General features: G+C 45.1%; 1 protein-coding gene across 2 annotated transcripts in view; it reads left to right on the top strand.

Moving 5' to 3' along the window:
* IFT52 (intraflagellar transport 52) overlaps positions 1 to 17,257 on the top strand; it is a 38,458-nt gene that overhangs the window by 18,294 nt on the left and 2,907 nt on the right. For both annotated transcript variants that reach the window (XM_047745367.1, XM_047745368.1), the window contains 5 exons: positions 2,978 to 3,064; positions 4,851 to 4,919; positions 9,091 to 9,245; positions 14,011 to 14,098; positions 15,088 to 15,196. In XM_047745367.1, coding sequence (XP_047601323.1) covers positions 2,978 to 3,064; positions 4,851 to 4,919; positions 9,091 to 9,245; positions 14,011 to 14,098; positions 15,088 to 15,196 — 508 coding nt within the window. The remainder of the gene's footprint in view (positions 1 to 2,977; positions 3,065 to 4,850; positions 4,920 to 9,090; positions 9,246 to 14,010; positions 14,099 to 15,087; positions 15,197 to 17,257) is intronic.

Genomic DNA, 17,257 nt, shown 5'->3' on the forward strand with positions numbered 1-17,257 from the left:
GCAGGCTCCCCGCTGAGCAGAGAGCCCAATGCGGAGCTCGATCCCAGGACCCTGGAATCATGATCTGAGCCGAAGGCAGAGGCTTTAACCCACTGAGCCACCCGGGTGCCCCTATTTTAGTTTTTTAAAAAAGACTTTATGTATTTATTTAGAGAGAGAACATGTGCAGGCTGGGGTAGGGGCACAGGGAGGAAAGAGACTCTCAAGTAGACTCTTTGTTGGGTGGGAAAACCTGCTACAGGCCCATCCCAGGACCCTGAGATCGTGATCTGCACTGAAATTGAGAGTCAGATGGTCAACCATTGAACTGACTGAGCCACCCAGGCATCCCTCCTAACAAGCTTTTAGTCCTGCCTTAAAAACACAATCTTTAAGAGGTTTTTACCTGTCACTTTTAAGCTTGTGAGATAAACCAGTAATGCCTGAGAGGAGCCACTCCCATACTCCTAGAAACCCCAAGCAGGGCGAGGCTAACATGGGATTGGGGGGGGGGGTGTGTTCTGCCTCCTCTCCAAGGGCCATTGCCTTCTTGAGCTTGTCAGGATCCTTTCTAGGTCTTTCATTTACAGGATAAACTCATTAAAATTGAAGGAGCAAATCAGTCCTTAATAGGTAGACTCTTATTTAATTGGAACAAATTATAGACAAAAGATGGAAAAGGAAACTGAAGACAGCGGTAGAATCTCTGTCCAGAATAAAAGGATTGAAGGAAGATCTATAGTCTGAAATAAATGAGGCAGGGAAAAAAAAAGAATAGTAAAGAAAAAATATAGACCTAACTGGGTAGTAGTGAGAAGGAAAGTCCTTCTCTTGTCCTGTATTTGCTTACATATGTGGGTTCAAATCGCAGCGGAGTTCATTCAGCACTCCTCCATTCTTTCTTTGGAATTCCACCAGATTCACTTCCTCTTCTCAGTAACTGGGGTGCTTTCAATGGTTATTTTATGGTAATGGTGTTATTTTTCCTATGAACCATTTGCTTTTATTTTTTTTTAAAGATTTTATTTATTTATTTGACAGAGAGATCACAAGCAGGCAGAGAGGCAGGCAGAGAGAGAGGAGGAAGCAGGCTCCCTGCTGAGCAGAGAGCCCGATGCGGGGCTCGATCCCAGGACTCTGAGATCATGACCTGAGCCGAAGGCAGCGGCTTAACCCACTGAGCCACCCAGGCGCCCGAACCATTTGCTTTTAATGTGGCATAAGTCACAGTTTGTTTTGCAAATCTTGTTTTATTTATGGAATTTGTGTATTTGTATCTCTTGACATCTCTGGCTTGAGAGTAGTTCTTTCCTAGTACCATCACAACTGTGCCTGTTTCTGTATGTGTTGTTGCAGGAAAAACTGAATTCATTTTGTAGTTTTACATTGTACTATTTTCCTCATTATAGAAGTAATTTATGCTCATTGTAGAAAAATTGAAAAATACAGAGATGGAAGGGGAAAAAAAAGAATTTCTCACTACAGAACTGACATTGTGATCATTTTCTCCCACTTTTTTTTGCAGCTCATGTTTGTATATTTGCCGCATAGACTTTAAACTAGGGTAGCTATACAATTTATGGTATACTTTTTTTTTTTTAACCTTATGTTAAAAAAAAAGAAAAAAGCACCTCATGTTATGACAGAAGCCTTTTTCTGGGTTACTGAAAACCCTTTGTGACATATAGCTTCACCACTGCAGGAGGTTCCCTTATTCTTACCTACTGTTTCTGTGGCTGAACATTTGAATTTATTTCTGACTTTCTGTGATTATGACTGCAAAATTGTCCATAGAGTTTTGTATGCTTTCTTGCATACATTGACAGTTTCGGCAATGTGTAAAAGAACTTATTTCATTGAAATCTGACACTGTTTGTAGTCATCTTTTTCATATTTATTAATCTGATAGGCAAAAATACTTTGTTTTGATTCTTTTAACTACAAATTAAATTTTTTCTTATTGACCAGTTATTTCTTTTTTTTTTTTTTGAGAGAGAGAGCGAGCGAGAGAGAAATGAGGGAGGGGTGGGAGGGAGAGAGAATCTTAAACAGGCTGCATGTCCACCATGGAGCCTGACATAGGACTCAGTCTCACAACCCTGAGATCATGACCTGAGCTGATATCAAGAGTTGGACACTTGACAGAATGGGAGTGTCATTTTTTTTTTTTGAGAGAGAGAGCGAGCGAGAGAGAAATGAGGGAGGGGTGGGAGGGAGAGAGAATCTTAAACAGGCTGCATGTCCACCATGGAGCCTGACATAGGACTCAGTCTCACAACCCTGAGATCATGACCTGAGCTGATATCAAGAGTTGGACACTTGACAGAATGGGAGAAGATATTTGCAAATAATATATAAGAGTTGGGACACTTAACTAACTGAGCCATCCAGGTGCCCTCTTCTGTGAATTTTTCATGCTCGTGGATTCCTTTTTTGTTTGGATCTTAAATACTGTCTTTTTTTTTTTAAGATTTTATTTATTTATTTGACAGAGAGAGATTACAAGTAGGCAGAGAGGCAGGCACAGAGAGGGGAGGAAGCAGGATCCCCGCTGAGCAGAGAGCCCAAAGTGGGGCTCGATTTCAGGACCCTGAGATCATGACCTGAGTTGAAGGCAGAGGCTTAACCCACCGAGCCACCCAGGCACCCATTAAATACTGTCGTTTCATACTCATAAAATATCTTTAAATCTCTACAGATTGCTTTTGGATTTTTTCCTTTAGGATTAGAATCTTCATTTATAAGTTAACAGGGAAAATGTTATAAATCTAATTCATATTGCTTTTTGTTAAAGTCAAGTAGAAGTGTCTAAAATGAGAAGCAGTTGGGAATATAGTTGCTGTCATAGTTGATATTTCTAGGTCATTAAAATCCTGATGTCAGTTGGCAGTGAGTATAGACAGTTGCTCACATGATTCTGATGATAAGTTTTTGGGTACTAGGATGCATGTGGTGCATTTTGGGGTCCGAGTATCTAACACTACTTTGTCATTGACAGAACCAAGGTGGGAAGCTGGCAGTGCTTGGCTCATGTCACATGTTCAATGACCAATATTTGGATAAAGAAGAAAACAGCAAAATCATGGTAGGTTCTTCTCTTTCATCACATTAAGGTATAATGTGTATGATTTTCATGTCATTAAAAAAAATACTGCTAAGGTCATCATTTATTTAAGACCAGATCTTCAGGGACACCTGGCTGGTTCAGTCAGAAGAGCACGTGACTCTGGGGCGCCTGGGTGGCTCAGTAGGTTAAAGCCTCTGCCTTCGGCTCAGGTCATGATCCCAGGGTCCTGGATCGAGCCCCGAATCGAGCTCTCTGCTCAGCAGGGAGCCTGCTTCCCTTCCTATCTCTCTGCCTGCCTCTCTGCCTACTTGTGATCTTTGTCTATCAAACAAATAAATAAAAAATCTAAAAAAAAAAAAAAAAAGAAGAAGAGCATGTAACTCTTGATCTTGGGTCATGCGTTCAAGCCTCACAATGGTTATAGAGATTACTTAAACAAAAAACTTTAAATAAGCAAAAAAATAAAACCTGCTCTTCAGAACCCATTATGTACCTCCCCTAAGAATACCAGGTTGAGTCAGGCACAGTCCGTGCTTTGAAAACATTCATAGTACGTTGCGAGACAGCGTGAGAGACAGAGGTGTAAATTTAGAAGGATGTGGTGGATGTTTTTAAGCATGCCATGTTGGGGTGGGAGCCAATCCTGGAGGAGAGGTGAAGAGTAGGCTTAACTAGGGCCTCATGTAGACAGCCCAGGAACTTGATTGGAAGGCCTCCAGGAAGCTATGGAGAGCCCTTGCAGAGTGTCCAGCAGCCTTGGGCATAGTCAGATCTGTGTTTCAGAAAGACTCCTCTGTCAGGCATGTGGAAGGTGAGAGGGAGGAGGCAACCTGGAGCCAGGTAGGAGGTTGGCGGAATTAGCCAGCCAAGAGGGGCGGACGATGACCTGAGTGAAGGTGGCGAAGGTGGGAATGAGGAGAGGGGCTGGCTGGCAGGTGGTGCTGGGAGGGGTTATAACAGGACTGGTCACGGGCTGATGTGGGGGAGGAGGTGAAAGCACTGCATAGTGTGAAGGAAACATGTCCTGTGATGACACCTGGTGCATGCCGGAGCTGGACACGGGTGTGATTCGATGACTCACTTGCTGGTCCCACTGAACTTTTTTATGAATGAAACAAATTCCTTCATCCTTTTGCACTGTTACTGTATTGAGAGATTGATTAAGATCTTGTTTCTGGGGACGCCTGGGTGGCTCAGTTGGTTAAGCAGCTGCCTTCAGCTCGGGTCATGATCCTGGTATCCTGGGATCAAGTCCCACATCGGGCTCCTTGCTTGGCAAGGAGCCTGCTTCTCTCTCTGCCTCTGCCTGCCACTCTATCTGCCTGTGCTCACTCTCGCTCCTCTCTCTCTGACAAATAAATAAATAAAATCTTAAAAAAAAAAAACTTAAAAAAAAAGATCTTGTTTCTGCAGAATGCACATGAAATTCTGGTGTCTCTAGACACATTCCAGGGGCATCTAGATGTAGTCTGCTGTTTAAGTTCACACTGTCACCGGCACACGTAAACAGGGATTGTTTTGGGATCGTCAACAAGTTTTAATACATTTTGTCCTGTTGTTAAAAGTGAACGTGCTCTAAGATAAATGCTCAGTTTTCAATAGGAAAAGTGACATTAGGGTTAGGAAAACTTCGATGTTTTCGTATGATCTCACCAAGAGAAGGGGAGTTACTCTTTTTTTGAAACACGGCTGTGTAGTTTCTTTCTTTTTATCATTTTTTCTTGATTGATTTAATTCTCTAGCCCTGTCTTGATTTTCTCAAGTAACCAAGGTGTCTAATTCTGTGTTTATTTTTTAAATCCAGGATGTTGTTTTCCAGTGGCTCACGACGGGAGACGTCCACCTAAACCAGATTGATGCTGAGGACCCAGAGGTAGGGGCTGGGAATCATTAAAAAACTTCGGAGGCAAAAAGATGGATCTAGCCTCTCAGCACCCCCTCCAACAGTTTCAAAGGAAAATGTATCTCTTACTTTATCTGTAAGACAGATGGAAAGAAGTGATGGCTTTGGGGGGTAATGAAGGCCATGTTATAAAAATAATAAATTAAGAAAGTATAAAATTAATTGGGATGGGAATCTCTCTCTGTGTGTACGCTCCCTGGCCAGACTCTCAAAATCATTATCTGTAGAGAAACACTGCAGTCAGAAATATGAAGGGTATAAAAATAATTTTGTGAATTAACAAAGATCATCAGAATTTAAGTTTTAAACTATAATTTTAACGTCTTTAGGAACAACAAAGGCTTTAGGTTCCTATTTATCAGATGATGGAGAGTGAGACCAGTGTGGGAATAGGGTCAGTAACCTGCCTTCCAGGTCCTGCTCCACTCTGGCCCTTGGACCTTAAATGGCCTGTTTCTAGCCCTTTTTCATCCTGGTTTCCTCATCTGTGAAGCAGGATTACCAGTACTTGTGCTCTCTCTCTGTCTTATAGGATGATTGTGAGGCCTCAGTTAATAGATGTTTACTGACTTACTAAATAAAAAGGTGTAGGAAGTGATACAGCTATCAGACTCTTTACAATTCTGGGATTTATTATATGCAGGCACCATGTATCCTAAATCTTCACACAAATCATCTTATGAAATCTTTACAACAGCCTTGGGAAGGTCATGGTCTTATTCTCATTTTAGAGATGAAGAAATGGAAATTCTCCAAAATTGCAGTAAGGCCAAACAGCAAATGGCTGCAGAGTTGCGACCCAAACCCAGCTCTTCTGATGCAAAGTCTACTTGTTCTGTAATTGCTTATCTCTCCCTTTCCTTCCTCCCTCCCTCTCTCCTTTCTTTCTTCCTCCCTTTTTCTTTCTTTCCTCCCTTTCTCTTTCTTTCCTTTCCTTTTTCTTTCCCTCTTTCTTTCTTTCTCTTTCTTTCTCCTTCCCTCCCTCCTTCCCTCCTTCCCTCCCTCCCTCCTTTCGTTCCTTTTAAAGATTTATTCATTCATTTTAGAGAGAGAGGGTCCACAGGCAGGAGGGGGCAGAGGGGGAGAGAGAGTCCCAAGCAGACTCCCTGCTGAGGGCAGAGCCCCATGAGAGTCTCAAGACCACAACCCAAGCCAAAATCGAGAGACACTCAACTGACTGAGCCACCCAGGCACCCTGCTTCTCTGTTTCTTAAACTCTGAAGTGTCAGGAAAATGATTTCCTGGCTGTGGGTGGGTAGCAGGGAGTGAGCGAGATGTTCGAAACTGGTGGCCTACTGCCTGCTTCCTCCCTTAGCAGAGGACGTGGTCTCCCACGGACTGACTTGGATTAGGAAACAGGAGAGCCTTGTGTCTAAAATATTCTCTCATATTGGAAACTTGAAATATATGGATATTTTGCTTAAATTTCTCCTGAAAAGTGATGTAAGCCTCCCAAATAAAAGAACTGGAGGACAGTCAGGAATTCACTTTTCAGATCTCACAGGACCCGACCCTTGAGGGGATGGCGACTTGGTCAGCTGCTGATTCTAGTCAGTGTGGGGGGCTGGGGAAGCAGCACTAAGAGATGCCACATCTGCTCCTGGTCTGTGCGGCTGCCTTGCTCTTTCTTACTCAGTGTCTGTCATTCCTGTTTTCTAGCTGAGGAAGTGGAAGTAAGTATGTAGCTGCCTTGCCACTACTAATGTCCATGTCAGGCTGATTCTAGAGCCCGTGCCTTTTCTACCGCTCTCTTGTTCTCTATGCACTGCCTGTGACACCGGACTGGTTCGGAGGCGAGTGTCAGTAGGGTGCCAGAGGAAGATGGTATCGCCGAGGCCTTTCTCTAAAGTCATGTGGTTTCATGTATCTCCTGCACAGGAGACTTGGTGCAAATGTCCTTTGTGTTGTAAGGCTTTGGAAAGGAAAATGCTGGACCCAGTAGCACTGTGAAGTAAGAAATTCTGAAACTCCAAACTTCCTAGGATTTCAGATCAAATCTTACGTTGGAATGGGTTTCAAACCCAAACAACAGTTCAGATTCAAATGATACTTAATAAAATGGTAGCTCAATAAAGAGCTGAGAGGATTTCCATGACAAGTTTTGACCTCCAAATCTGCCAGGAAATCATGAAGACCAGTGATCTTGGGAGTCCTCTTACGTTTCTGTCTGGACATCGAAGGCCTTGATGGTTTCCTGAGGCAGGATTGTGTAGCAGGTCTCTGTGCTGAGATTCGAACCAGCCTCAGGACCTTTGGGACTGCTGGGCCCTTACCCATCTTCCTGCTCCGTGTGGGTGCATGTCCTGACCTGGTCAGCGCCTCTGTTAATTGTTCTCACCTTCAATCCCCATCCTGTTAGCAGGGTGAAGCCTCTAACACAGACAAATATTGCAGGGAAAAGCAGTTATGTATTTATATTCCTCTCCTGTTTTTTATCTAAAAAAAAAAAAAAAGTTTGAAGATTAGGGGAGTTTTTTGACTCGGGATATAGAAAAAAGTGAGCCTGTTTGTCAGGCTTATTTCTGTAATGCCCAGGTATGTCCCCTCCCAGGCTGGCCTTGGAGGACACATTGTTGCAGGGGCCCTCAGAGGGCGGTTACAAATAAACTTTTTATGGCCAGCATGAATTTTTTTTTAAAGATTTTATTTATTTATTTGACAGAGAGAGAGATCACAAGTAGGCAGAGAGGCAGGCAGAGAGAGAGGAGGAAGCAGGCTCCCCGCTGAGCAGAGAGCCCGATGCAGGACTCGATCCCAGAACCCTGGGATCATGACCTGAGCTGAAGGCAGAGGCTTTAACCCCCTGAGCCACCCAGGCGCCCCGCCAGCATGCATTTTTTTTTAAAGTTAAATACACTTTTTGAGTAAGTATTGGATTCACAGTTTGGAGTTCAAAAGCATACACAATGAACAGTTTCCCTCCTGTCTTTGCCCAGCCGCTTTGTTCCTCTCCCCAGTGACAGTAGTCTTAGCGGTTTCTAATATGTTCTTCCAGAGATATTTTATGCATATATAAGTAAATAAGTGTATGCATGTATCTCCTTCTTCCTTGTTTTACACAAATGGTACTATATACACTGTATTCCCCACCACCCAGTTTTTAAAATTAACAATATGTCTTAAGAGATGTTTCCTTATTTATACATAAAGAGCTTTCTTTTGAGTTTTGTTTTGTTTTTTTTTTAAGGACTGTATTTTCCCTTGTTTGTCCTGTAGTATATTAACCAGTCTCCTATTGGTGGATGTTTAGGTTTCCCTGGTCTTAGACTGTTACCAGCACACAGCATGTGTCACCATAAGGGCTTTCAGCAGTGCTGGAAGCATGTCCTTGGCTAGTTAAGAAGGACTGGGATCCAGTGTCCGAGTGCAAGGGTCATCTGTGCTGGGGTCACAGGCGGTTCACACGTATAGCAGCAGAAGGAAGGCGAGTGTATGGCCTAGATGCTGGTGGGAAGACAGCAGCTCTAGTGGGAGCTCGTGGATTGTCTTTTATGATTGCTTCCGTTTTCTCACTGAAATAGAAAATAAGATCAACAACCAAAATTAAGGAAGGGAAAATTGTTTGAGATAGCTGAAGTGACCAAAGGAAGGTATTGCTTAGGACAATGGGAAGTGAATGAACTAAAGAAATACAGCTAATTGCTGACCACTCAAGGTCAGTGATCATGAAATTAAAAGGAGGCCCAGTCAGCATGCTTGTTTCTCCGGCTGTGTTCTGGAACACAGGAGCAATTACAGAGGGGGATTTAGTCAGCATTGGGGTTTAGCCAAGTGACTTTTGTTCCTCTTTCCACATGAGTGGCTTACTTAAGGTTTAGTTGTTGGAGACCAGGAATGGTGAATCTCTTGATAAGAGAGTAGAAATAGGGGCGCCTGGGTGGCTCAGTGGGTTAAGCCTCTGCCTTCGGCTCAGGTCATGATCTCAGGGTCCTGGGATCGAGCCCCGCATCGGGCTCTCTGCTCAGCGGGGAGCCTGCTTCCTCCTCTCTCTGCCTGCCTCTCTGCCTGCTTGTGATCTCTGTCTGTCAAATAAATAAATAAAATCTTTAAAAAAAAAAAAGAGAGAGTAGAAATACTGCAGATTTAGGCAGATAAAATTCTAACTCCCACCGTGCTGTGTGAACCCTCTTGTGGCTTTCAGATTTCCGACTACATGATGCTGCCCGACACAGCGACCCTGTCAGAGCGGCTTCGAGTGTGTCTCCAGGAGGGTGATGAGAACCCAAGAGACTTTACTACCCTCTTCGACCTGTCCATTTACCAGCTGGATACCACTTCCCTCCCCAAGGTCATCAAGTCAGTACCTGTAGCTCTCGGAGCTGCCCTGCGCTCCATTCTTAGTGTTTGGTTTGAAAACATGAGCCTAAGGACAGGAGTTAGGGTCATGGCCTATGTGGTATGCACAGCATGTTCTCAGATCTTTGATGAGGCCAACAAAGACAGCTGGGAAAATTGGGGTGGGGGCCAATGGAGAGGAAACTGCCAGCAATCGTCAGTCGCCTGTTGTGTTCCAGGCTCTCTATCAGGCATTTAGCGTGACCAACGTGTTCTGGTTTGCCTGGGACTTTCCTGGTTTCAGCATGGAGAGTCCCATGCCCCTCAGTAAACTGGGTTGGGTAGGCGAGGCACCCTGCAGGCACCCCACACTGGTACCTCACGTCATCCTTCATTTTCCTCTGAATCAGCTGGTTTTCCAGCTGAAGAGACCAGTTTAGAGAGGGAGGTATTCTCCCAAGGTGGGAGCCTGAATGCGTTGCAGACCTGGGCTTTCCCCTGTTTGATTGCCTGCTCATCATTGTCCATTCCTGATAACAGGGACAGGGACATGGACTGTAGGCCACCATTCTTCAGCTTCTTTGGCCTGACATGGGGTCTACACCTGAATAAACCAAAGGCTGAGTGTCTGACTTCCTACTGCTGCTTTTATGCTCAAGTTCCACAAATACTGACTGAGCTCCTCCTATGCCAGGCCCTGTGTCCAAAGTTAATGGTTTTACGGAGGAGACGGACAGAGGCTGTGAGGCGAGGTTATTGTATTAATGCCAAATGTGGAATATTAACCTAGAGGCCATGGGCATAATAATGAAGAGAGAGATTTTGACTCTGACTGGGGTGAGCAGGGAAGGCTTTACGAATGAGGGGCCCTTTTAGCTAGGCATTGATTATTTTGACAGACATTTTTGGGGGGCTTTGTGTCTGCTTGTCATGATGCTAGGCGCTGCACTGTCAGGGTGAAGAGGCTTCAGGAGCTGGCGGGGATGTTCAGAGGCAGTTGGGCAATGATGTAAATTTTTTGGGCAAAGCCCACATGTTCACACATGTGCGTGTGTCCAGGTAAGGAAGTTTATTCCTGATTGCCCTTTGAACTGCATGTTCCCTTGACTTTGAACAAGGCCAGCTGAATAGTTGAAAACTTGGTCCTCTGTAGTCCCCTGGAGCAGTCTGTTCTGTGTTCTCCAGCCAGAACTTGAGGAGCCCAGCCTGAGCATTACCGAAATAAGAAGCCAAGGCAAACAGCCTGGGCTCAGGGCAGAGGCCAGATTTGTGAATGGGATGCTAGTAAAGACCTTTAGAAGAGGTTCATGATTGAATCGGTGTTTCCTGAAACCAGACAAAAGGATGCCTTGCAGCAATTTGTACAATTGATCGGAAAACAGAAAAAGTAGAAGTGAAGAAACCGACTAGGGAGACTGTTAACAGCAGATGGGAGGTTTGAGAGGCGGGACTGGTGGGAGCAGTCACTGTGGTTTCAAGAGGTGTTTGGTAAGAAAGAATCAGGAGCCAGGGGCCATGCATGGAAGGCTGTGATGGCGAGATCAGGAACAGGGGTTTCTCACTTGGGGGTCTGGGCACCTGGCGGTGCTGCTGACTGGAGCTCAGGATGTGGGGAGAGGAGAAAGAAATGGGTTCTGCTCTGCCTCCATCTGACGTGGCTGAGAGGTTGCCCTGTGAAGAGTGTAGGCTGAACCACCAGTGTAGATGATGAACCACCAGTGTAGATGATAAAGTGATTAGAGGAGTGGGGGGAGGGGCTGGGACCTTCAGGGACAGCACTGGAGTGGGGGATTGGGCTAGAGACAGGACTTCACAGCTGCCCTGGCATTTGAGGCCGAAGAGGAGGGCCTTTAACAAGCTGGGGGAAAGCAGCTGGAGGGGCAGGGGAGAGGCAGCAGAGTCCCTGGAAGCCAAGTGAGGCAAAAGGACAGGGAAGTGGGGTGGTCTGGAGATGGGCCTGCGGCTCCTTCTCTGCAGTTTGCACTTTTCTCAGAATAACAAGACACCTCTGCTGCCCCACCAGCCAGTTATAGTCCAACCAGCTTCTGCCTTTAGTGTCTGCTTCTCTTCTGATGTGGCTTAGATCAGGCCTTTGTGACCGCTTCAGCGCTGAATGCGGGACGCATTGGAGCTGTCTGTTAATTTAGTGTTAGCAGAGTCAAGTAGAGTAGATATTTTGGAGCTCGTGGAATTGTATTTATCGTTCATACCATAGCAAAGGACAGTAGTTACAGGCTGGTTTCTATATGGTGCTCCTAAGTATTCGTAGTTACTAGTAATGTCTTTTGAACACAGTGTCTTCTTCTTTTTTAAGATTTTATTTATTTGGCAAAGAGAGACACAGTGAGAGTGGGAACACAAGCAGGGGGGGTGGGCAAGGGGCAAGCTTCCTGCCAGGACCCAAGGATCTTGACCTGAGCCGAGGGCAGATGCTTAACGACTGAGCCACACAGGCGCCCCAATGCAGTAAAATTTTCTGAGTAAAAATTCGATTAGTCTTTAAATATTTATATTGTCTGTAGAATGTTGCTCTGAAGTGACTTCATTTGTCCATCCGGTATTTATTGATGCCTGTGGGGGTGAGGTAGAGACAGAGTGTGTGGAGAGTCCCTGCCTTCTGAGTTCCTGGGCTGATGGGTTGGGGACTAAGACCAGAGTGATAAAAACACAGTGCCAGAGGTCAGGCCAGAATGTTCTGGAAATAGCTTTCTGAATTAGGTTTTCTTGGTTTTAAGATGAGTTTCCCATCAGGTATGTGCTCGCTGTTGGCTAATAGGCAAAGGAAGATTTGGGGAGGTGGTGAGCTGAGCAAGAAAAGGTCAAGGCAATGGGATTTGTTCTATTATTCACACAGGGCTTCCATATAGCTGGCTCCAACAGGGGATGGAAAGCGGAAAATCATGGCTGGGATGACAGAGGCCAGGGCTTGGCAGTGGGATTCTTTGTGTGCCAGTGCTGGGACCTTTAGCTTAAATGCTGCCATTAATGACATTCTGCCTTCAGTTTAGACTGAGTCCTGGGGCCTCTGGTTGGCAGGGATTGGCTAGCTGTGAGTTCTAATCTTGCCCTTGTCCCTTCTTAACCATGTGACCTTGGAAAGCTATTTCATCTTGATACATCTGCTTCCTCTTCTATAGAGGATTATACCCACTGTCCAGGGTTGTTTTGAGCAATAAGTGAAATGAAGTTAAAGTGCCTGGCACGGGATCTGGCACAATGTGTGGCGTGCAACAGGTACTCAGTGGAAGTTGTTTCTGTTCGCTCCAGAGGGATCTGCTGCATTGCCAGGAAAGCTTCTCCCCAGGCACCCGGGAATAGTGGGGGAGGTCATGGTAATAAGCTCAGCTCAGTGCCTTTCTGCAGTCACAGACCTCTTTCCTTACTGAAGTCACCCATCTGTAGAAGCAGGCATAAACTTTGTCCACACCCTTTGGCATTTGCTTGTTCAGTTTAATTTTAAAAGGTCACAAATGGGGGCACCTGAGTGGCTCAGTGTGTTAAGCCTCTGCCTTCAGCTCAGGTCATGATCCTAGGGTCCTGGGATCGAGCCCCACATTGGGCTCTCTGCTCAGCGGGAAGCCTGCTTCCCCCCACCCTCTCTCTGCCTCCTTGTGATCTTTCTCTGTCAAATAAATAAATAAATAATTTTTTTTTAAAAAGGTCACAAATGTGTGTATAGTTTAAATTAGGTGAGTATATTTTAATTTGCCTCATTCCCAGAGGAGTTCAGCCAGCTTACAAAATTAGGTACAGTATAAAAAGATAGAGGAACGTTTGAGAGAATGGAGGCAGAGCGGAAGCCACAATCAAAAAGAAAGACCTTACACAGGGATAAGGTCAGTACTTGACTCTGAACTCCTCACTAGCACTCTGCCCCTGCTGTGGCCGTGCTGGCTGCCCTGCCGTCCTGTGAAAACCCCTCACACCCTTATTCCTGCTCTCCTTGCTCTTGCCTCTGCCTGGGATACTTGTGAAAGTAAGCGTATGACTTCCTCCTTCCCTTCACTCAGGGCTTCTCTGACAGGCTGTACCCCATGCCTCCTCCCTGCCTCTAACCCTTTCTCCTGGTTTTTCTTCTCAATACCTATTAATACCTGACACCTTGGGTTGTGTTTATTGTGTGCCTCTCCTCATGTAGCATGTGAGTTCACAAGGGCTGCCTTGGTCTCTTGTTCTCACCGTTGCTGTTCTCCTGGGTACAAAACTGTCCGGTGCATGGTCCATGTCCAGTAAATACTTGCTGAGTGAATGAGCACTCAGGGGCGCCAGGAGCACTATAGGGGCGCCTGGCTGGCTCAGTTGGAAGAGCATCAGACTCTTGATCTCAGGGTTGTGAGTTTCATTCCCATGCTGGGTGTCAAAATGACGAAAAATAAATAAATTGATTAAAAAGAAAGATGTGTATGCTGTACAGATCTGTTCAGTTGCCAGAAGCAGACTTTAGATTTGACTCTCGTCCCTTGGTTGTAAAAACAAGGAAACAGAGTGAATTACAAGACTGACACTGTCCACTGGGTAAAGATAAAAAACCCCGTTTAGGTGAAGCCTGATACGAAACTTGAAAGAACTTTCCCTTTCAGTTCTCGACATAGTTAATACCATACAATACAGTAGAGAAGATTCACAAAAGGATCCTTACATTACCTATAAACAATGCATTCTGTGTGTTTTTCTACAAAAGCATTGAGCCCCCTGATTTGATGGAGAAGGGCACAGTGTGGTCGGTTAGATGCGTTTTGCACGATATCTCATGTTGATCCCTACTTTTGTCTTCTTATTCCCACAGGGCCCATGAACAGCTAAATGTGAAACATGAACCTCTCCAGCTCATCCAGCCTCAGTTTGAGACACCACTGCCAGCCCTTCAGCCAGCGGTGAGTAGGTGTGCTTGGGGGATCCTGCCACAGAGCCCTGCTCTATAGTCCCGCTCTTTGCCCTTACCTTGCCAACTGGGCCATCGTGTGGATCCTTCCGCCAAGCGTGTACATACGTATACCGTATGTGTGTGGCAGTTCTCACGAAGTCCCTTGGCTGTAGCTCCCAACTGAGAAATCAAGGGTGTGGACTTCTGTGGCTGTTAAGCGATTCCCATCTTGTGTCGTTGGAGAGCATATATGAGAGGAGGAATCCTGGGTGAAAAGGAGGAAATGCTTTGCACTGCAGCTTTCCAGGCAGCAAGTACTCAGGCTCATGGCAGAGATTCACGGCCCCCTGGGGAGGTGCGGTGCGTGTGCACAGGTTACTTTCAACATTCCTGTCCAGCAGAAACTCACCCCACCTTTAAAATCGTCCTGTCCCACCACATTCTGGAACGTCGTGAGCCACTCTGCTGCATTTTGGTAGCTTCAGATTGGCCATGGTGAGAGAATTTACATCGTAGAAAATGACAAAGTACAGAGCAGGGCTACATTCTGTTGTTTTGAAAGCTGATAATGAAACATTTCTCAGCATACCTCTGGCTCATACCTGCGAATTCTGGCTCTGGGTTTAGCACTTTCTACATGAATCTACATCGGCTTCCCCAATTTCTGTCCCTAATGACCTCATGGTTAAATGAGAAACATGTTAAATGTTCAACAGAAATAGCCCCAAGCTTTCATCCTTGCACTAGTTAATGAGCACTAGTATGTCAGTTCGATTGGTTTAGCTGCATTTGGTTTAGTGCTGGCTCTGCTTCATTGTGTACATTGGGCTAGTCGCCTCACTTGATGTGGTCTGATGGGTTAGGGCAGGAGGAAATGATGGGCATTGGGGTGGTTCATCCCAGAGAAGAGCTGAGTTGGCCTCTCATTTCCCTTCCATCTTATCACTGCCAGGTATGGCTTTGCATATGTTCTTTCATGAAAGACCTTATTCCTTTTAGGTTTTCCCTCCCAGTTTCAGGGAATTACCACCTCCTCCGCTGGAGCTATTTGACTTAGATGAGACGTTCTCTTCAGAGAAGGCCCGCCTTGCTCAGATTACAAATAAGTGTAAGTTTGGCCGAATTTTATTTGTTTTCTTTTATAAGTTTTACTTAATTGAGAACTTCTGAGATTTGCCATGAGAGAAAGCTAGATTTTGTTCAGGGAGAACAAAATACGAAAGGCAGCATAAAATGAGTTTCCATTTGTTTCACGTAACTGATTGTTTCTCTTGGGCCAGTTAGTTCAGTGAGTTAGAGCATGGTGCAAGGCAGAAGCCAAGGTCTCAGCTTTAATCCCTGTAGGTCCTTAGTTCTTAGGACCTGTTGAGTAACCAGAGGATGGATTCTGACCCTGGCTGTCACTTAGCAAATCTAGGTCACTGGTCATAGGAGCAGTTAAATAAGAAACCTCAGTCAGGGCCAAAAGAAGTACAGAGACTTCAAACTGGAAGGGATCCTGGAAGGAGTTGTGTGTGCTCGCCTTGACACGGGGATGAGGATGTGAGGCCCCAGGCCACACGGCTGCATGGTGAGTGGTTTTTCTGACTCTGGGCCCACTTCTCCTACTGAGATGCCCTGTTTCCAGCAGAGCAAATGGGCCTGCACTCACGTGCTCAGAGGTATAAAATTGACCATTCATTTTGAGGCAGTTACCCCACTTCTAGGAATCTAATAGAAGGTGATAAGTGAAGGTACAGAGAAGACTGCTGTTATTTATTTATAAGATTGGGAATAAAAATTATTTAAACAATTGAACTTGGTGTTCAATAGCAGAGGAATGGCAGTGAATTGTGTCACATTCATTTGATGGGACAACATGTCCTTATAAAAAAGGTTTCCAAAGTTCAGGGAGTGACACTGATAGATCTTAAGTGAGAACCCTAAGTGAAGAAAGACAAGATAGAAACTTTCCTGTTCAATAGGATCCTAACTGTGTCAACAACATCTATGTGTGCCCGAAGACCAGGAAGGAGTATGCAAAAATGAAAATACTTCAATGTAAAGCACCTTCACTGCATCTCTCTTCCGTGTCAGGCATTGTGGTAGGTGCTGAGCAATCAGAAATTAGTAAGACATAGTGATTGGTCCAGAAGGATTGAGAGACCTGTGAAGGGTCAGATGCTTTGATTCAGCATTTCTGTTCCTAGCAGTTTATCCTATAGAAATCCTTGTAGAAATGTGAAACAAAAAATATAGCTATAGAGATACTAATTGTAGCATTCAAAAAATCGGCAATAGTCTAATGGCCCATCAGTGGTCTAATGGCCCATCAGTAGGCCCACTGAAATACAGTGGAATATTCTACATACATCTGTTAAAGGATATAGAGCATAAGCTTTGACATGAGAGGTCTGTGATACCTTGTCAAATGATGAAAGTAACTTAGAAATTATTATTGTTTGAGGGCGCCTGGGTGGCTCAGTGGTTAAAGCCTCTGCCTTTGGCTCGGGTCATGATCCCAGGGTCCTGGGATCGAGTCCCGCATCGTGCTCTCTGCTCAGCAGGGATCCTGCCTCCTCCTCCTCTCTCTCTCTGCCTGCCTCTCTGCCTACTTGTGATCTGTCTGTCAAATTAAAAAAAAAAATTATTATTGTTTGATCCCAATTGTTTACACATATGTAAATATGTAGGTTCACATGGGAGTAATTACCTTAGGTGGTATTGGTGGGGATAGAGTTAGAGCAAGAGGATTTTGCAGCTGTATGGTTTGAATATTTTATTTTTATTTTTTTTAAAGATTTTTTTTTTTTTAATATTTTATTTATTTATTTGACAGACAGAAATCACAAGTAGGTGGAGAGGCAGGCAGAGAGAGAGAGGAGGAAGCAGGCTCACTGCTGAGCAGAGAGCCCGATGCGGGGCTCGATCCCAGGACCCTGGGACCATGACCCGAGCCGAAGGCAGAGGCTTTAACCACTGAGCCACCCAGGCGCCCCTAAAGATTTTATTTATTTATTTGACAGACAGAGATCACAAGTAGGCAGAGAGGCAGGCAGGGAGAGAAGCAGGCTCCCTGCCGAGCAGAGACCTCGATGCGGGCCTCCATCCCAGAACCCTGGGATTATGACCTGAGCCGAAGGCAGAGGCTTTAACCCACTGAGCCATCCAGGCACCCCTGGTTTGAATA

The sequence above is a fragment of the Lutra lutra genome, chromosome 9, assembly GCF_902655055.1.
Source record: "Lutra lutra chromosome 9, mLutLut1.2, whole genome shotgun sequence".
NCBI classification, from domain to species: domain Eukaryota; kingdom Metazoa; phylum Chordata; class Mammalia; order Carnivora; family Mustelidae; genus Lutra; species Lutra lutra.